Source organism: Acromyrmex echinatior, chromosome 3 (assembly GCF_024713525.1).
Source record: "Acromyrmex echinatior isolate Ae372 chromosome 3, ASM2471352v2, whole genome shotgun sequence".
NCBI lineage: Eukaryota > Metazoa > Arthropoda > Insecta > Hymenoptera > Formicidae > Acromyrmex > Acromyrmex echinatior.
In genome coordinates, this window is record NC_141854.1 from 19,731,811 (window position 1) to 19,753,192 (window position 21,382).

A 21,382-nucleotide genomic window follows, 5' to 3' on the forward strand; every position below is an offset into this window, starting at 1 on the left:
TATATATATATATATATATATTAGCATTTTAAAATAAAAAATCAGAACGATATATTCCTATGGATTCATTATAGATGGTTCGATGGCTTTAATTGGGAAGGTTTAAAAACGAGGACTTTGGAACCCCCAATACTACCACGAGTTCAAGGCGCTACAGACACTACGAATTTCGACGCTTATCCAGCTGATTCCGATCCACCGCCACCCGACGATATTTCCGGTTGGGATAACGATTTTTAATGCAAAAAATATAAAGGACTTCTATTTAATATTCGCGTTTTTAATCTAGCAGGAAATTGTAATAGAACATAACGCTCTCTCGATCATGCGAGATAATTGGCGACACCTGCATTTATTTATACTTTTCTCATATCACGTGATATACAGATTACAGTCGCATTTTATCATATTTTTACATTTTTTTGTCATATTTCGTAGTATAATCGGGATTTGTGAATGAGAAAAATTGCATTATGGTAAAATTAAAAATTTTTATGAATTTCGGATGATGTAAAAATTTAAAAAGAACTGCGAATTTTATATTTATGTCTGACGAGTTCTTCCCCAGTGTTATACACATGGTGGAAGGATTATATGGTGTGCTCAGTTTGCAAGCGTCTCTCTTTAAAATTAGCGTTCTCTGTTGCTTCTCTGCTCCTCGTTCCGCAAGGCCTACAACTGTGAAATATAGGGCGGTATTTATACTCAACAAACGAGAAAGAATTAAAATGGATTGAATTTTTTTTCTATCCGAATGCGTATTTTAAAAATAGCGAATACTTTTTTTTGGATTCAATTGGATGCAATTGGATTGAAAAACTGCATTTCCTATTCAAAAATTTTGAATTGAACAGTATTCACAATTATATGTGTTGTGTATTTGTGTGCACAGAAAAAGCTAATATTATTTTTAGATTGAAAGGCATAGAGATATGCTCTATGCAATAATGAATCCTATAAATGAATAAAAATGCATTCAGGATTGAAAAGCATTCATTTTAACATGAATCAATATTTCTGAAAATTTGAATCCATTTCAATTCATTTCAATCCATTCTCGTTTGCTGGGTATGAACCGATAAATACTGACCCGTTTCGGTCATGAAGGTGGTACTGAATCTTTTCTTGCACGAGGAAAGATTCAGTATCAATTTCATGACGTGAAATAGGTCGGTATTCATAGATTCTTACATTTAAGACTGTTTTAAGTCAATCTTAAGATGTTGTAAGTCAATTCGAGGACTGTATTAACATCTTAAGACATTATATTTAAGATGGTTTTAAAATAAAAACAGACTATGAATACCGCCATGTTTCGCGTTTCACGGTTGATAGACTTAGACACGACATGGAGCAAAAGGAGGCGTGTGGTTTGGCCAAACTGAGCACACCATATAATCCTTCCATGGTTATACATTATAATAGAATACATATGCAAGTGCCAAGTGCCATTATTACCTCGAAGAGGTACACTCATACATGTCATACTTGTGCTCAGAAACGCGGTCACACGCCAGAAACAGTCAGCTCAAGTCCAAGGGACCTCTTGCCATCCATTTAACTTGTCAAAATGTGCATATAGCTTGATCGATCAGATGTTAAATTTTTTATGGCAAGTTCATTGTTGTTTGATTACTTTATAGTTTATTGTAATAATTATATTTTAATTAATTATATGTGACTCTTGTAAATAATGAATTATAAATACCGTATAAATTTTTAATATGGGATATATATCATGCAATATGAAATTTTATTAATAACAACTGTAGGTGTGGCTACAAGAATCAACCAAACTCATTCTCTTTAGTGACTTGTATTGTGACATTTAGTGATTTTTTTTTCAATTGAAATTGTATATTGCAATTACACTTGTGGAAGGAATTATTTTCATGTTAAAAATAGTAGCAAAACGAGAATAAGATTTTGTAAATATATGACGCATATATTGTACATATATATAGATTTCTTTGTAATATTTGAGAACATAAACTTGGCTGGTTCTTAGCCAGACCTTCAATTGTACCGAATATGTATGTATAACACATTTGTTAATTTTTTCTTTATATGTAAAATTCTTGTATTTCGAAAGATGGCAAATGAAAAGTGAAAACATTAGGATAACATTTCAATATTTTAATAAAATCATGATACATTGTAATTTAATATCGCTATTTCTTTAGTATTTAGGTATAACAAATTGTTTTCGCGTGTTTTGTAAAACACGCGAAAAAGAACAGGATAAAAAGTGCAATTAAATAAAAGAATCTTTTCTTATGTTTTTAGAACAAAGAAAAAAAATATGTTTATATATAACTATTTGAGAAAAAAATAAAAACTCTAACTAATAACAACAAAAAATATACGACAACAATAAAATTAATGAATAAAAATAAAATAATATCAATCAAATATAAAACAATTGGCTCATTTATGGATAAAGGATATTTTCAAAATTCACAATTGTATTATTATGTATTATCCACACTTTAGGCTCGTACTTTTTTAGGCTCGTATTAACTTTGGATCGAATAGAAGATATTATTAAATTTCTTAACACTAAAAAAAAACATTTAATATCGGTTACACACACAAAAAATAAAATAATATATATTATCAATTATGAGAGTAGACAAATGATATTTTGATTTATATTTTTACATTGTGACCTATCACATAGTCACCAGAGAGAATCAAGAGAGAGCGGATAGTGTTCTCTTCTCTGATTGGTTTCGCCATTTTTCCGCTCACTTCCACAAATGTGTATAGTGCATGTACATATATATACATATACACACACATATACTAGTACAATACAATACTAGTGTGTACAGCATATGTTCCATTACGCTTCTATCATATCTCCTACTCATTCCAACAAATGGCGGCATCCGGCTGAATCCGCTCTACTCTCTCTTGATTCTCTCTAGTGATCACGAAATGACGAAGGACCACCGTGGCTGTGTTCGCTTTGGCGTTAACAACGCTTTAAGCATCTTTTCATCCTTGTTGTTTATTAAATATTAAACAAAGACAATTGATATTCACAGTGTCGTATATTGCGTTTCCTTCTGATCACGTGTCTTGCACGGTGACCAATCAATCAATTGCGCTGCAAGCGACATCAGGGCATCACGGAAGGTGATTGGTTGTCTCTTACCGTGTAATCACGTCCAGTGTCCACCGTCAGAGGGAAATCTTTTTCATTTCGCGTAGTTCATGCTGTAGGCAGAAGGCATACATGTTGTTCAGAGTACAGAATGTGCGGAGTTGGTCGGATCTTTAGTGGACCGCGTTCTTGAGGAATTGCGGAGAAATTGAATCGTGCAGAATCTTTGAAAGAGAGAATTTGTATGAAAAGAGACGCTTAAGTGACTTCAGTATCGAATAGTAGTTTCTCCAACGGAAAATGTAAGTGACATGGTTATTCAGTTTTGGCGCGTATCGCATGTTTTTTATGAACTCGTCCACGCCACATGAGATTGACGACCTACCATATCAGAATAACAAATCTCGTATAATTTAAAGCTTTTTTTCGCTGATTTTTCCCACGTTGACTGGTTTTTTAACGTTTTTTGTGCGCGCACAGTCGATGGTACATCTTGTTACATAGAGTTTCGATTTCGTTGATCTTTGATCGAGAATGTATCAAAATTACCCACGCTATCCACAACGTTCATTCATTTGCCCGTTTCTATCAATGTGGATTAATTTTAATCTTGATTTAACTTTATTTTATCTCTTTCCGGTTCTAAAAATTAAATGATAAAGAGTAAATTAAATCGAGATTAAAATTGTAAAATTCGAAATAGAAAATCAATGTAAGGAGGTAATGGTGATTTTAGCCGCAAAATAGCCGCGTAGAAAGGAAAAGAGATTAGTTCATATCTCTGTACTGCCCAAGGACGCTCTGATATTTTTCTCGTGTATTATCGCTTAAAAGAGATATTTATCATTATGTTTTAAAACGCATGTGTTTGTCAATCAACGCTTCAATTCGAAGAAATTCGTTGGCGCGAAATTCTTTCGTTTTTATATCAGTAATACTCGTACCAATGTAATTTACTTTTAATTTCGACTAACTTCATCTTTTCTAAGAATTAAAAAAAAAAGAAGGGAAGTAAGGCAGAAGCAAGTTCTGTAACTCGCCGGTTTATTTTTAATCGAAGTTTAACTTATTTTTCATCTCATTCCATTTTCAAGAACAAATTCAAGAATAACCAAGAATTTTGCAACTGGATATAAAGCCTGCTGGCATACAATGTCTGTTTTCCTACTGAATTGCTAGATTAGAATCTTACCATTATGGTGATGGTGGAAGGATAACATGAGGTTTGTTTTTATTCCTGCATTGGTTGCACTAGTTCAAAAAGCGTACACTAATAGCGTTTTTTACTGGCAGCACTGGTGCACACTCTGTGCACATTAAAACTGTTGTACATTAACCTAATCTGATTGTAAAAGAGAAATCTCAATTAATAAAGTATCCAATATATATTTTATCAAATACCATAATAAAATATATTAAAGATTTCATGATTTAATTCGTTTCTATATTTTTATTAAACGTATATCTTTATGTCGATTGTGCACAATGGCTTTAAAGCACTGAGTACGTACCAGCTCTGCCAGTTAAAAACGCTATAAAATGTTTTCTGTTCCCAAAATGGCGACGATTTTTTGTTCCAGTGCAACAGAACTCAGTGCACGAGTTCACTGTACTGGCTGCACTAAGTCAATGCAAGCAATACAAGCACTAGAGCTACGGTCCATTTAATGCTACAGATGCTTTGAAGCATTTTTTTATTGGTCAGTTAATAAAATTTTTTCTTCCGATTGATCAATCAAAAGTTTCGAAGCATCAAATAGACCGCATACTAATTCAACCACAGACCTTGTACAAATAGTGCGAGAATTGGTAATTATTTAGAAGACATCCTTCACCTTCAATTTCATTGAAATTATGCTCATTCGGCATGTTTTTGCATGAAACGAAAGAATCTAGCAGTGCTTAGTCTCGCGAACCGAGATTATTAAGCGTTGAAATTGGCAACTATTGAGGTTAGGAAATCTGTCAACTGCAAAATATCGCGATGAAAGCATGTGTTGCGATCACATTTTCATGCTTCATAGCTACATGTGCATAGGTTTTTTATTAACTTGCTTCTACAGCGATATATTAATTATATATTAATGTTTATTTATTAATATTCAAATTGTCTTCCTTTCATTGTTTAGGAGTTTACAACTTTTCACACACAGCAAGAACAGAGCAGGCTTTCGTTTTGAATAAAAATGCAGTGAATGAGTCTAATTTCATTAAAATCGGAAGTGAAGTAACGACTCTAAATAAATACAGATTAAAATACGTGACCATACTGCATTAAGTTGATATGACAGATTTCTTAACCACAATGTCGTCAACATTAATATCTCGGTTTGTGGGCATGACATTTTACTGCCAGATTCTTTCGTTCCATGCAAAAATGCGACAAATGAACATAATTTTATTACAACTAAAGGGTGTCCTCCAAATAATTATCCGAGAATTTATGAGTAATAAAATGATAAATATATATAAATAATATATATATATATATAAATAATAGCGAGTCTACATATAAAAATATTTTGTCTCATCATTATCTTTAATTAAGAATTTTTTTAATGGAATTGCATTCATTTTCATTACACGAATCTAATACTTCCATGTAAACAATATGGAACAACATTTTTATCTTGCACTAAAACTTTTTTTATTCCTTGCCTGTGACGCTTACACTCGTCAGTTCTAGATTACTAGTTCAACTTATGGTAGTTCAGTTCTAGTGCAATCCTCGTGTAGAAACAGGAAACAAACCTCATGTTTGCTCAGTTTGCAAGCTTCTCTCTCTAAATCTCCGCCCTCTCTGTCTATCGACGTTCGTAGACGAAATCGAGCTATCAACTATGAAACGCGAAACATGAGATGGTATTCATAGTCTGTTTTTATTTTAAAACTGTCTTAAAAAATGTATTAAGCTAACAGTCTTCAGATTGACTTATGACATCTTAAGATGATACTTAAGACAATCTTAAATGCAAGAATCGGCTATGAATACCAACCCGTTTTGCGTCATGAAATTGGAATTAAACTTTCCTTATTTAACACACAATAAGCTTATTCTTTTTGGCTGAACTTTTGCAACAGTTCATTTTCTTTCCTTGTGAAGAAAGATGAACTAGTGCAAAAGTTTAGCTAAAAAAACAGGCCTTTTATGTTTCTCTTTCTATTTTCTATAGAATTTAAGATGCATGTGTATCAAACAAGGAAAGAAGCTTTGTCTCTTAGTGACATCCATAGACAGAGAGGGCAGAGATGAGAGAGAAGCAAAACTTCTGAGCACACCATACCATATCCTTCCATGGTATTGGCTGCGATACTGGCACTAACAACACCACAGCCAATATGGTGGCAAGATTATATTCAGCTAGCAATCTAGTAGGAAAACAAACATCGTGTGCCGTCGGCTTAAGTTGGACCGAAATTAAAATTAATCTACATAAGCATAGACAGGCTCGAATCTGCTTAACCATATAATTGATATAATGCCAAAATGAACTATTGCAGTTACGTGTTACATGCCCATTTCTATCAATATGGATTAATTTTAATCTTAGTTTAATTTACTCTTCTTTATCTAATCATTGGAACTAGAAAAAGATGAATAAGTTGAACCAAAATTAAAGTTAATCTACAATTAGTAGAAACGAGTACATTATCAAGATCAGACATGTTGCTTTCAGAAATTTTTTTGACGACTCTGTTGAGACAGATGCTTCTGTTGTGTCACTCAATTTTTTGATTTTCTGAAATTTGTCGAGCCTGTCTTTACGACTAAACATTTATTATTTTTGTAAATTTACCATTTTCTTGTTACTTGGACTGTGGTCCAAATGTTATTAATCTTTGGCTGGGAGAACCACTGTTCTCTAGAATCGCATAGCTGGCACAGTGAGGCGTCTACTCCAACCATAAAATCGTTAGCCGCGAGTAGATATTTGATATTTTGATTTGAAAAAAATTCAGGATATTCTTGAAATGTTACTTTAACAAGTGCCAAAGGTTATTTTAGTGAATTTTAATTTTAAGTGTGAAAAAAAATGTCGAAAAAAAACACTTTTTTCAAACAAATTTACATTTTTGAATTGAATTGAATTTTTAATATTAAGAGCTAAAAATTTAACCTGATACTCTCAAGAACACATTAAGAAAAAAAATAGTTTGAGAAGGCCCGTTTCAAAAAAGGTATTTATTTTGAGAAATGAAGTGACGAATTTTAATTTAAAAAGTAGTACTAATTTTTTCGCAATATACTTATTTATTTATAACATATGAATGAATTTTAATCAACTAATGTATAAAAAATACATGAATAATGTTCGAAGAGATTAATACAATTATTTAAAACACATAAAATAATTGTAGTAATTTATAAGCCTGAGCAATCATTACAAAAGAAGAGACGATGATTATCGCAAAGCGATCTTTTACAGGATGAACACGCGAAGTTAGTTTTCCTGTCATCTTTTCGAGTACAAAATGCACGGCTTTGTGCATTAGCTAATGACAAAAAACAACGAAAATAAAATTCGGAAAAAATACACTTAAATCACCACAGCTGGCGTCCCACTATCACTTTGCTCGATTCTTTCACTTAGCCCGTTGCTACACTGACGCATTTAGGCTTATTCCATCTGCTCAAGAAGGAAGAGCAACTCTCGAACTATAAACAAATGACACTACTAGACCCATTTTCTAACAATAAGAGGCCTTAATTTAGAGTTGAAATACGCTGGAACATTTCAGACCCCGTGGTGTCAGCCAAAGGTTAAATCTGTTGTCGCGTTGCTTGAAATCTTCAAAAATTTTTATAAAGTATAAATAAATATTTAGACGTTGAAGAGTGAGAGAGAGAAAGCGAAGATGCTGAGTGCAAAAGTGTAAAGTAATGCGAACAAATCTATCAATGCTAGTCAAATGGCTTCTACAATGATTTTAAGATGTAAAACTTAAATCTTAAGCTGTAAGAAATTGATCAATTACAATGAATGTGAGGAAAAGAATTGGTTATGATTGATTAATTTTTTATTATTTAAAGCTTAAAGTTTAAATTTTTTAATCCGTAGACGTTCTACGGAGATTGGAGCCATTAAAGTTGGAAGTTTTGCTTATAGTTGGACAATTTCGTTTTCAAGATAATTGTTTTGCAGTCCCGCCAAACATGTTAAAATGTGAATAATTGTATTATTTCCCAAATTTTAAATTTTTATCCCACTACTATACAATGCATCTCAATCTTTATCTCAAATTAAGGATATGATTATAAATTATCTCTTTTTTTTAAATAATAAATGTGAAATAATAAGTGAAATTAATAAGTGTGAAATGTAATTTTCAATATGTGAAGAATTTTGTTTTTTTATTTAAAAATGTAGATATTATCATAAAATACATTTAGTAAAAAAGTACAATTTAAAAAAATAAAATGTAATCTCTTGTAATTTGACGAAATTTTTGTTATAACCTCATGTGATGTACACATTAAGTGTTATTAGTTATTTACAAATATGACAATTATATTGTTTGTTTTGTTAACAATTAAAAAGTATTTATTACAAAGTATTAATCAAAATTTAATTACAATTAATATTGAATTTTTTTAATGTCATTCTTTGCCTTTTTAAGGAATTGACCACTTTACATTTTTTTCCATTTTCCCAACATTAAAAAACTTGTTCTTTTTCCGTACACCAAGATTGAACTTTTTGCACGGTACATCTTTGTTTTTTACAATGAAGAGAAAGAGACAGAAGAAATGTCTCAAAAAGACGCAGATTCTATTATCGTATTTTTTGTATTAAGAAAGCAAGTATTTTGAAAGCATAGAAACCTAGATGTTCAAAAAGAACTGAATACTTTCGTTGGTTTTACTCTTTTTTTTTTGAAGATGAATTTTCTCATGTCATATGTCAATTTTTAATTATTATTTTTGAAAGCACTTTTAGGCAAAATTTCTGTTATATATAATACAGAAACTATATACGCATACTTTTTCTCTCTGCGTCGGAGAGAAAAAGAGAAAAGATAAATCGTACAAAAAGTTCAACTAAAAAGAACAAGCCTATTGTGCTTGTTGAAAAGCATCATCTATCATCGGTTCTATCTCATCGAAGAAAACTTCCAATAGTAGTAAAATAAACATTTCGCTGAATGTAGCCATTTTCTGCTGATGCAATGAAAAGAAAGTGACATTTTTTTTTATTTTTAATTTATTGAATTTATTCTTTGAAATTAAATTTATTCTCTGCGAATTGCTATCTTCGTATTTTTTGAACCTGATGAAACGTGCACAGATTTACTTAGATCATTCCATAAGAAAACATTAGTTGAAAAAAATTGCACATAATAAGAAACATATTTGGTATGAACTGATTTTTAAAACCATTAGTTAAAATGTATTTTTGTTTAAGATTTTTTATTTTTATTATTTTGATCGCACTCACTAGATGTTGCTTAATATGCCCGATAATTTCCAGTTTTAATTTTTTCTCTTCTTCCTGCCCCACTAAAAGCGCTGATGAAGGCTGTGTTCTGATATTTATTGCTAGTGCTGAAAATCTGTAGTGTATGTAATGTATACTGTAAATTTTCAGTACTGACAATAAATATCAGAACATAACCGTAATAGTGTAAAGTCACTTTTTTCATGCATGCACATTCGAGTGTGACATCAACACTAATACTAATACTAATGTCTTAAAGTTCTATTAAGGCCTATTTTGACGTTTTATGAAAATTATATCATTTGGAAAATTAATAAGGATTACAGAGCAATGTAGAAATTTTGAAAAGATCCACATTATCTGCCTTAATCTTTTTGCTGCCGTATCTCGCCAATCTATGGATCTTTTTAAAAAATATATTTTGTTTTTTTTATATATGCAATAATGTTTGTTTTGTTTTATCTTATTTTTATCTAATTCTTGTTCTTTTATCTCTATTTTAATATTAGGTTGGATTAGCTTAAGAAGTATGTATTATAACAATAATGCAAGATAAAATAAAATTATTGCTAAATTTTGACCAAAAAACAAATGTTTAAAATCGATTTTGACCGGGACCGTTAAGCTACATTAAGAGAATTGGTTAAAAATACATTGATTTGTACTAATTCTACCAGAATTCCTCAGCGGGAAGCGATAACGCTCACTTTGGGAAATTATGCTATAGATAAATTATGGTTGTGCGATTCACAGATAAAGCAGCTCAGTGAGTTTTATTACTATTAATTTCTATACTTAAATGATAAATCCAGTGGAAAACAGGAAAAATCAATAAAATCGAATTATGCACCTACAACAGATTACAAAAAGACTTATATCAAATAAAATTTGCTATCGACGTTATCAAAAGAAACAGAGATACGAGAGAGGGGGGGAAGGGGAAGAGGGAAGGTAGCAAAGAAAGAAGTAATAAATCTTTTGAAGAACCTTTTTGAAAAAAAGGGTCGTACAATTTTCGAAGAGAATTAATACATTACATTAGTATTAGAAAGTTGAAACTTTAAGAATGGAAGATCTTGGAATTCATGGTCATTCATGGTCATTCAGAAAAAGTTTGTTTATTGCCTACAAAAAACGAAAAAAAAAACATTTGAAGTTTTAAGGTCTCGAGATCTGATGAATAAGCACGCATTCGTGCGGAATATACATAAAAACATACTACACATTATTGACATGATTCTATTCTTGCTATGAGTCTGTTTAATATTTAAAGCAAGGAGAAGCGTAGCAAAGAATTCTTTGTTGAAATTAAATGACATCGGAACCATCCAGAGCATCTATTATGGAATAAGTCGGATTCCAATCGTTATTCAATTATTCCCCAAATTTCTATTGTGTTTTCTAATGAAAACGGAATAATTCCGATCGGAATCTATTCCGACTTGCTCCATAGTAGATGCCCAGATCACATTGTCTTGCTAATTGACCATATTGAGCGACTTCTTGTGAATATTGTATGTAAGATGCGTCTTTCAATTTCTGACATTATATTATAGTCATCTATGCACTATTTTTATATTTATATATATTAATTTATTTATAGCTGAAGAAAGCTAAATAAAGAAACATTCCAAATCGAGATACCGTACTTTATTTATATATAGATATTATAAAGTAATAAATTGAATTATTATCCTTTGCTTGTTTTTTTTTAATGATTGATCTTATCTAGATTACTTATGTTGCTTAACAAAGAAATTAAAAACTCAAAATTTGAAATATTTCTTCCATAATATTGGATTGATTGTATTCAAAGAATCGCGTTTATTTTTTACAGACATTATCTCTCATGACATTACAAAATAAGTAAAAGTTATCTCTCTTAAAAATTATTTTTCTTCATGACAAAATAAGTAAAAATTATATCTCTTAACATTACAAAATAAGTAAAAATTATCACTTAGATGAAATAATAGTGAAAATTACCGAAAATTTAAATTGCTGAAATTGACATTTCTAATTTTCCTTCATTGTTACTGCAATCACCGAAATGAAGGTTCTTTGTTTAAATTTTTAATCGATTTTCCAGAATTTTGTAAAAGCAATGTTGACAACAGTTTAGCGAATTCTATTGAATATACCAAATTGATGTAAAGAGATGTGTGTTTAATATGTAAAAACAGATTATATAAAATGAATTAGACCGCGAAATATTCTAAATATCCTTTATTATTTATTAATTATTATACGAATATTATGTATACAAATATTAATTAATCGTTATGGGACACCTTGTATATGTACATGTACATATACCATTTGTAGTTATTCGTATTGCACGCCGAATTGGTTTTCCGGACTTATAAACACAATTGAACTACTGTAGTAATATCACGTATTAAATTGACAATTTAACCATTGACCATTTTTAATAATTTAATTTTGCTCAATCAGGCATCCTGTTAAAAAGATATTAATAATATACTGAAAAACTAAATAAATTTCTTAGATTTCTCAAACTTAGATTTCAATTACAATCCCAGCAAAGAGATACTGTGGAATATTAATATAAAATTATTAAAAAAATTTTGTACATAAATATAAACGTTTCGATATAATTGAAAAATATATTACAATTTACATTTAGAGATATTATTAGGCATCAATATTTAGAGTCATATGGCGCTTTCTTATTTGATTTAAGACTTATAGTCATATTTAAAGGGCACGAAATTATTTTTTAAATTTCAAAGATTATTTTGGCATGTGTATTTTGAAATAAATCTCTAGTACTTAGATATTAAGTGAAGTAATCGAATTTCTAAATATTTATAATATTGGTATATACTAATAAATATTAATGTATATCTATTTTAAAAATTACAGAACACAAAATGGATCCTAATAAGCAACCTCCTAATGAGCAAGGACGCTCTTTCTTATTAGAGCTGATGAAGAAGAGAGCACAAATGCAACGATCTCAAGCGTTGTCCCATTCTCTAGAAACACCTAGTGTTTCATCAGCTGAACAGACATCAAGATCATCTGAAGGATATTCATCTCATGCTTCAAGTTCTAGTGGAGGTCGCGGACGTGCGCAACTATCTAGTTGGTTAAAATCATTGAATAGCAGCAGTAGTGAAGAATCCAGAGACTCTTCATTAGCAATAGGTCACGGTCGAGGTGCTATCCCACGTTTAATAAGAAAGCTTGGGTGAGTAAAAGTATTTTGCTATCTCTGAATTACATTTATAAATGCACATTTACAGCAAATATATTTTTTATAATCCAGCAAGCCAAGTACATCATTTATACCAGAAAGTGTTAGTAAGGATGATTCTGAAGGAGTTTTAGGAAAATTAGCTGACATTTCCGTATATGATAATCCACCCTCGCCAGAAGACCTACAATTTTCGGATGATATTGCATCGATATGTCGACAAGGCAAAAGTGGAATGAAGTAAGTAATTAATAATTTACCATTTTAACAGAGTACGACCATTCTCGACTTATAAGACAATAGCCCCAACCTAAAAATTCCAAAATTAGAAAATTATAAAACTGGCAATATATAGGAGGATATAATAAGCTATTTTTCTTGTCTTTTATTTTACTCTTTGAGTGAATAAAAAATCAACTCCCAAAAATGGCTTTTTTGTTTTTGTTTCATTATTCACCAACAAAAAAAGTAGAATATTTTATGAACAAAACTCTAATGAGATTGATTAGAAAATTTATCAGTCGTATAAAGAATTATTATAATTGCAAATTTTTACCATGTGCCATTTGCCATGTGATTCTATGTGTGATAATTATTTTCTACGTTATTCATGGTGTAAGAAATTTTCAAGTTGGAGATATATTAGATAATATTTTCGGCACATTTGGATTAGTCAAATTAGTAGAGATGTACGAATCAAAAGGTTTTTTGATATCAAATCGAGTTGAATTGAATTGAATCATTAAAACAATCAACAACATATTTATTGTTAGGTTGAATTTTAATATATAGATGATAAAAAAGTTTTGTAAGAGAAATATTGGTTATACATTACATGAGCGAGAAATATTTTTCTTCGCGTGCGCGCGCGCGTGTATGTATGTGTGTTAATATATGTGATTCACATTCAAATCTCTTACAATTTGATTTGAAATTTTTTTATCTGGGTTCTAATCGTATAGATGCGATTCGATTCGATTATTTGAATAATTCGCCTATCTCTACAAATTACTCAATATAGACAAGTTTAAAAAATATGTAGATTATTTACTTTTGATAAAAATGAAACAATATCACTATCATTTATGACAAGAAATAAAGGATGAATATATTATTATAATTTAAAATAATAATTAATAGCAACAATTAATAAAGATCGTTTTTCTTTATAGAATAGAAGCATACTGTAACTATGTGGATTTGATATTAGAGCCTGGAAAAGGTTTATTTCAATATGAAATTAAATTTTCGCCAAATATTGATTCAATAGGCTTACGTCGTAAGTTACTTAATCAACATTCTGTTGCATTAGGACGAACAAGAATATTTGATGGAACGTTACTTTATTTACCAATAAAATTATCTCAAAATGTGAGTTTAAAAACTCTGATAGAGAGCTTTTATATTAATACAATGTACGTAATATTATATGATGTATAATTATTAAATTTTCAGGTTTCTCACTATAAATCGGAACATCCAATGGATGGTTCAAAAGTAATTCTCACAATCATTTTCAAAAAAAAAGGATCAATGTGTAATGTTCAATTTTTCAATGTTTTGATCAATCGTATTATGCGAGCGCTTAGCTTAGTTCGTATTGGTCGACAAAATTTTAATCCAAAAGGCGCGCACGCTCTGCCTCAACATCGATTAGAAGTGTGGCCTGGTTACGTAACTGCTGTAAATGAATACGAGGGTGGTTTAAAATTGTGTTTAGATGCGAAACATCGAGTGATGCGAACAGAAACTGTGCGAGATTTAATGTGAGATTTTTTTTCCAATATTACGAAATTTTCGAATATGATGATTGAATAATTTACAGTTAACTAAATTTATTTTATGTAATTACTTTTTAGAAGAGAGATTTTCCAAAAATCACATTGTAATTATCAAGATGCTGTTATAAATGAAATAGTTGGTACAAGTGTACTAACAAGATATAATAATAAAACATATCGTATAGACGACGTCGCTTTTAATAAAACACCAACAGATACATTCTCTAAAAACGACGAACAAATATCATATATCGATTATTATAAGACAAATTGGAATATCCAGATTGAAGATGTACAACAACCTCTTTTAGTGCATCGTGATACAGTTAGATTATCAAATGGCGAGGTTTGTGATTTCATGCATATATATATATATATATATAATATGATATTCATGCATATTATTGTTAACATGATATTGATGATCATTTCAAATTCCTTATTGCAAAAAATCGTTTGAATATAATAGAAAGAGGAAAGAACAATTTATCTGATACCAGAATTGAGTTATGCAGCGGGTCTTACTGATAATATTCGCAATAATCATTACATTATGAAAGACTTAAGCGGAGTTACGAAAATGTCGCCTAATCAACGTCGAGATGTGGTCAGGCGATTTTTAGAAGAAGTCCAGAGGACTGATGTAACGCGAGAAATATTATCAGAATGGGGCTTGCATTTAAGCTCTGATTTAGTTAGATTTACTGCAAGACAACTCGAGCCTGAAATGATACGTTTTGGAAATAATAAAACTTTTAAGACGAATGAGAGAGCAGACTGGAGCAGTGCTGCAGTAAGAAATCCCGTGTTACGTACTGTAAGTATATTAACTAACAATTATTTAGAAATTAAAAACTACACGTAATTATACATAATAAAAATCATCTTTTATAAAAACATTTTATTATTTTACACTTGTGTCTCTTGTATTTTAGCCTAATTTGTCCAAGTGGAATATTATATACTTTATAAAGGACAGAAGTTGTATAGTAGATTTCTTAAATCAATTGAGCAAAGTTGCAATTGCGATCAATATGCGAATTGATAGCCCAAAACAAGTTGCTTTAAGAGATGACAGAACTGAAACTTATCTACGAGAAATTCAAAATAATCTCACCGATAATCTTGAATTATTAGTTATCGTATTTCCAACCAACCGCACTGATCGCTATTCGGCAATAAAAAAGTAAAATAATTTTTTTTATAATATGATATTTGCCTTCTTGTACATATGAATATATTGTATTGCAATATGTATGCAATATAAACCTGTAAAAATTGAGTTTATCTTGATTGTTGAACATATGAAAACATTTTCGAAATTTATTCGTTTATGTAACAATAATTGAAGATAAAGCCTGGAAAAGTATGTTTTATTGTTCTGTTACATTTCAGATTATGCTGTGTACAGAAAGCTATACCATCACAAGTCATCATTTCGAAAACAATTTCTAAGCCTACTAAATTAAGAAGTATCACAGAAAAGATAGCACTTCAAATCAATTGCAAACTAGGAGGAGCACTGTGGACTCTCACTTTGCCACTAGTATATAAAAAACTTCTATTTTATCGTATATAATTTTATGTATTTGTCTTATTTTATTAATTTTTTATTAATTAATTTTATTATTTTGTAGAAAAATTGTATGATATGTGGCATAGACGTTTATCATGCTGGTGTTGGAGGAGGTTCACGAAAAAGTGTTGCGGGATTTATTGCTAGTTTGGATACTCAATTGACTAAATGGCACAGTAGAATTTGTATGCAGGCCTCTAAGCAAGAACTAGTTGATATGCTACAAGTATGCCTTACTTCAGCTATTAATGCATTTTACAAGGTAATTAATATTCATCTTTTAAATGTAAACTTCTTTTGATTGATTCATCAAAATGATAAATATGTTGTCAGTATAACGGATGTAATCCAGAACGTATAATTATATATCGTGATGGAGTTGGTGATGGAGATTTAGATTATGTAGAAAATTACGAAGTAAAACAATTGTTGGCGACGTTTAATCGCATAGCGCCGAATTACAAACCGCAACTTAGTGTAATTATAGTTCAAAAACGCATTAACACGCGGATATTCATCAAAGGAGTGAGTATAGCTAGAATTTATAAATCGTAAAATACGTTCCGTTAATGATAAGTTTTTAATTGACAATGACATTTTAATTTGCAGAGGGATGGTTTAGACAATCCTGCACCTGGAACTATTGTTGATTCGTGCATAACGAAGCGAAACTATTACGACTTTTTCCTCGTGCCGCAAAATGTGCGACAGGGTACAGTAACACCCACACATTACATCGTCATTCATGATTCATCAAATATAGAAACAGATCACATGCAACGATTGACATATAAACTTTGTCATTTATACTATAATTGGCCCGGTACAATACGTGTACCAGCTCCTTGTCAATACGCGCACAAACTTGTGTACCTGGTGGGACAAAATCTTCTATCTGAGCCACATCAATCCCTTTCAGATATTTTATTCTATTTGTAACTTTATCATTATCCAATGTTACTTTTGTCTCACTCTTCTATTCTTTTTTGTTCTGTTTAAATGACGTACAAAGTACTATAAAATAACGGTTCACCGTTTAAGAGAATATTTTGAAAGAACTGATTGATTGGATGATTTAATTATGATCCTGCAGAAATCAATGCCATCAATAATGAAAGTATTATAGTTGAAATGGAAGATTTTTATACACTTATACAAAGACAAGAGAATACTTGGAAAATGCTTTGTTTATTATAGTATACGTGGTAGTATTCTTTTATCTTTGTGTATATAAATTTTTCATTTCTACTAAGGAAAAATCTCTTATATAGTTAATGTTTTGTTATACAGTTGATTCTTACGTTTGTATTAACCTAGAAAGTAAGTTGTTATAGCACTCAGGTAAATACTAATGCAAGTTTGTTACTTAAATATAATTTCTTGTTAACTATATATACATATAAAACTAAGATCTCTTCTATTACAAAAAGACTTATGCCAAATAACTATGCTTTATATACGGCTTTGGTCAAAAATATTAATTTATTAATCATTATTTAACATTGTAATTCAAAAATTGATTTTCGCCATTTGCTGTGACTTATCCATTGTTTCAAATACGCTTATGTATAATGTCGGTAATTAATAGGAAATAATAAGTAAAAGAATTTCAGATTTATGAAAAAAATCGTACCTAAAAATAGGTACCTAATATTTTTGATCAAGGCTCTATTTTAAGGTACATAGTTTGTATTACTTATACTTTACGTAGAATTAAGACGAATTTAAAAAATTTCTTAGTTTCATAGTCTTCTTAAAATCTTTACAAAGTTATATTAGCGAATAACGTTAAAATAAAAGTTGTTAAAAATATAGCCTGTGTCTATCCTCGAGAGCGATTGATTTACTTTAATACTATATTTTCAATATTTATGTTCTTTTTTTATTTTCAGGCAATGAAACATGACGTTACAATAGTAATAAATGTAACATAGTAATAATAAAATTATTTGATAATTTTATTATTTATAACAATAGTAAAATTATTTGACAATTTAAGTAAATGTTATATTTTAATATAGTTTTGAAAATTTGTATGTATGTACGAGGATACAAATACCTGGCTATGACTTTTTATGACTTTTCATTCCTTCTCATGTCTTCTCATACCTTCTTGTGTCTTCTCTGATGCACATGTAACTTCGGATGGTTAGGCATTTATGTCCCTGTACAGTTCAATACATTGTGATATAAAAATACTATTATGTATTTTTACATAGAAATCTTGTATTGTTTACGTTCAGTGGATGCTAAAATGTAATATTTTTTATAAGATGCAAAATGACTTTTAATATTCATTATTATTTACTCATTCAATATTATAATTATTTTATTTTTTTGAAGATGAGATTTGTAATATTAGATTATTACTTATAGATCATTAATTTTAATTATCTATCGGCTGAGAAGGTAAATAGTGTAATTATATCGTATAAGTATATTCTATATATATATATATATATTTTTTTTTAGAAAAATAATGTAAATCATTTTGCCAAATTTTTCTAAAGCTATTGTCTGCGATCTATTGTATGTAAATACAATTTTATATATCTAAAGAAAAAAAATCCATATTTTTGAGATAACTATACTATTCTTATATTAGTCCATTTAATGGTTTGTACATGTTCTAATTAGCATCAATCCTTTATTTCTTTAATGTTCAATTATTCTTGATTTTATTTCTTTATCTATTATTGCTAAACTCGTAAAAAAATTCTTGTTTAAGGATGTAATTTTAAATAATATCATAAGAAGTGTCAAATTCAATATTTTTTATTTTAATATACATTTATTCATAGCACACATCTGATCTAAATTTAAAAAATTACAGATTGAATAATAGACTATGTCACAGTTCAACATGTAACTACCAATATTTTGAAAAATATTTTCATTTATTTTACTATAAAAAGAAACATTAAGACATAAGATTCAACTAAAAAAAGTAAATACGGCGTATGTGAATGTTTTAATATTATTTAATAGGCTTTAGTATTATAAAGTGGGGCATTTAAAGTGTTAACAAGTTATGTAATTAAATATTTTTAAAAAATTGTTTTCTTTATATCAATTGATTTATCTCATTATTTTGTGCATATTAATTTCTACCTTAACTGAATTTTTCGCAGAATAGGGTAATTATGTAAAAAAAATTACACATACATATATATATATATATATATATATATATATATACAAATGGAGGCGATCTCTAATGATCTTAAAAGATCGTTTTTCAAAAATTGATTTTATCATAATTGATTCCTTTTATACAATTTTCGTCTGAATATATTTTTAAATTTTATGTTTGGCATGTGCGTGATACATAATTTTTTAGAGACAGTATCTTTAATATTTTAAATGCCCTACCTTATATACATATAGTGTTTACATTTAAAATTTAAATTAATATTAATCTATTCTGATAAGTTTTCAAAATTGAGAAATTTTAGAAATTGGAAGAATGAAGGAATTAGATTAGAAAATGATCAAATAAAATTTTATATTCCATTAAGGAAAAAATTTCACCACTTTAACTTCTGCACTAGTATTACTTGTTTAAAGAGTTTATAACGAATCCTTGTAAGATTGACTATCACAAATTATTCATTGATTTATGCACATTAATTACGAGTTAATTAAACATGATGTTCAGCGGTTCTTGAATATCCTTGGATTCTTTATATTACAAATTTATGTATTCTGGAAAATTCCCTTGAAATAATCAGATTTTGCTGAACACCACATTAAAATTTATGAAAATTGTACGTATCCATTTTTATATTATAAATATTGGTTTACAAATTCATTCAAATTTAACTGATCATTTCATTTCGGGAAAAGTATACGAAAAAAATACGACTAGCGTTCCGTATGTGGAACATCGGATTCAATCAGATTGCGCTTCGATTTGTAATATATCTACAATAAACACATTTCAGCATCGTGTCTGATAAATCTGAGATCTTATTCTAGAAAAATATCGTATATGCGAAAGTACTAAGGAAATTTATAATGTACGTAACATATAGTATATATTTTCGTTATATATTTTTATATTATATAGATATTATATTATATAGATATTTTTTTAAAATGCAGACTTTTTTTCCCGAGAACAACACGCAATGTCTAGACGACGTCTTCATGTTCCTTTAAATATTTTAGACATTCCCAAAACATTTTTATATTTTTTTTTTAAACATGCATGTTATCTGAGTTTAGTTGAACCGAGTTTAGTTTTGCACGGTTCATCTCCTTTTTTCCTAACGTTGAAAAAAAAAAGAAAAAAATATGAACCGTGCAAGAAATTGAACTAAAAAACACAGGCTCCTTGAGAGGTAGGCAAGTATGAGCACGTAATCGCGATAATTATACATCGCCTGTTCTTTTTAGTTGAACTTCTTACACGATTCATCTTTTTCTTTCTTTTTTCGTAGAAGATAAAACGAACCAACCAAAAAAATCTCGAGAAAGAACTAAGTAGATAGATATAAGCACGTAATCACGATAATCATAGATTCGTTCTTTTTTGCTAATCTGCTTGTTTTTCCCTCTTTTTCGTAATGTGAAGAGAAAAAAAGGAAAAATAAAAAACGAAATTTAATTAGAAAGAACAGACCTGCAGGGTCATTAGGATTGTATGTTTATACATAAATCAGTCGTTGCATTGAAGTTTCTTAAAAACTAAATTTTAATAAATATTTGAATAGTAACGAGCTGTAGTAATGAATGTTTATTAAATGTAAACATATTTATTTGGTACAAGAATCACTAATTGGTTTAATTATAACTTTTATTTAATAAATATTTATTTACTGTAAGTAAATGTCAAGTTAGTGCTGTATATTCGCGAATATTTATTAAAATTGATTAAAACGTACATTTCTTTGCCCGCAGTGTAGTATAACTAAAAGTTAGATACGCATTAACAATCATAAAACTTAATTTTTTTCTTTGTCGTGTTATCCAATTTAAATAATTTACGTATTTTGCATTAATTATATTGTTTACATGAGAAAGATTCGCGTAAACTTAAGCAACACATAATTCCATGGAAACGTATTCTTTGAAATATGCGGCACAATCCAGTATTGTAATTCTTAACGACAGTGTTGATATCGTTATATTGTATATGGTAAAAAAAAAACTGCACAATAATAATGTAATGTATGATATCGAACTGTCGTTAAAAGTTACCAAATCGGGATACTGGAAGTCCTGGAACAGATCATTGGCACATCCTTGAAGCAATCA

General features: G+C 29.4%; 2 protein-coding genes and 1 long non-coding RNA gene across 9 annotated transcripts in view; 2 read left to right on the forward strand and 1 right to left on the reverse strand.

Moving 5' to 3' along the window:
• for (cGMP-dependent protein kinase for) overlaps positions 1–2,161 on the forward strand; it is a 47,145-nt gene extending 44,984 nt beyond the window's left edge. For all 5 annotated transcript variants that reach the window (XM_087404848.1, XM_087404849.1, XM_087404850.1 and 2 more), the window contains one exon: positions 75–2,161. In XM_087404848.1, the coding sequence (XP_087260974.1) occupies positions 75–240 (166 nt within the window). In that variant the 3' untranslated portion in view covers positions 241–2,161. The remainder of the gene's footprint in view (positions 1–74) is intronic.
• An 833-nt stretch (positions 2,162–2,994) lies between these two features.
• Positions 2,995–4,732, reverse strand: LOC147910322 (uncharacterized). Of its 2 annotated transcripts, XR_015544658.1 has the most exons (4): positions 4,621–4,732; positions 4,302–4,451; positions 3,495–3,751; positions 2,995–3,333 (listed from the first exon to the last, which is right to left on the reverse strand). It is a non-coding gene; the product is annotated as an uncharacterized LOC147910322 (long non-coding RNA). The 2 variants fall into 2 exon arrangements; XR_015544657.1 differs by having other exon boundaries at positions 4,302–4,645.
• On the forward strand, positions 3,272–21,178 carry AGO3 (Argonaute 3). Of its 2 annotated transcripts, none has more exons than XM_011060574.2 (12): positions 3,272–3,411; positions 12,433–12,760; positions 12,839–13,006; positions 13,939–14,137; positions 14,222–14,532; positions 14,626–14,893; positions 15,017–15,364; positions 15,483–15,733; positions 15,943–16,093; positions 16,185–16,385; positions 16,457–16,648; positions 16,733–21,178. In XM_011060574.2, the coding sequence occupies exons 2-12, from the start codon at positions 12,441–12,443 to the stop codon at positions 17,060–17,062; spliced, it is 2,739 nt and encodes a 912-aa protein (XP_011058876.1). In that variant the 5' UTR covers positions 3,272–3,411; positions 12,433–12,440; the 3' UTR covers positions 17,063–21,178. The 2 variants fall into 2 exon arrangements, with proteins under 2 accessions (XP_011058876.1, XP_087260971.1); XM_087404845.1 differs by lacking the exon at positions 3,272–3,411 and adding an exon at positions 4,710–4,809.
• The last annotated feature ends 204 nt before the right edge of the window (positions 21,179–21,382 follow it).

Coding starts and splice junctions, on each gene's coding strand:
- AGO3 (XM_011060574.2), top strand. CDS start 12,441: ATGGATCCTAATAAGCAACCTCCTAATGAGCAAGGACGCTCTTTCTTA. Junction 12,761..12,838: donor CGTTTAATAAGAAAGCTTGG/GTGAGTAAAAGT, acceptor TTTATAATCCAG/CAAGCCAAGTACATCATTTA. Junction 14,533..14,625: donor GAAACTGTGCGAGATTTAAT/GTGAGATTTTTT, acceptor ATTACTTTTTAG/AAGAGAGATTTTCCAAAAAT.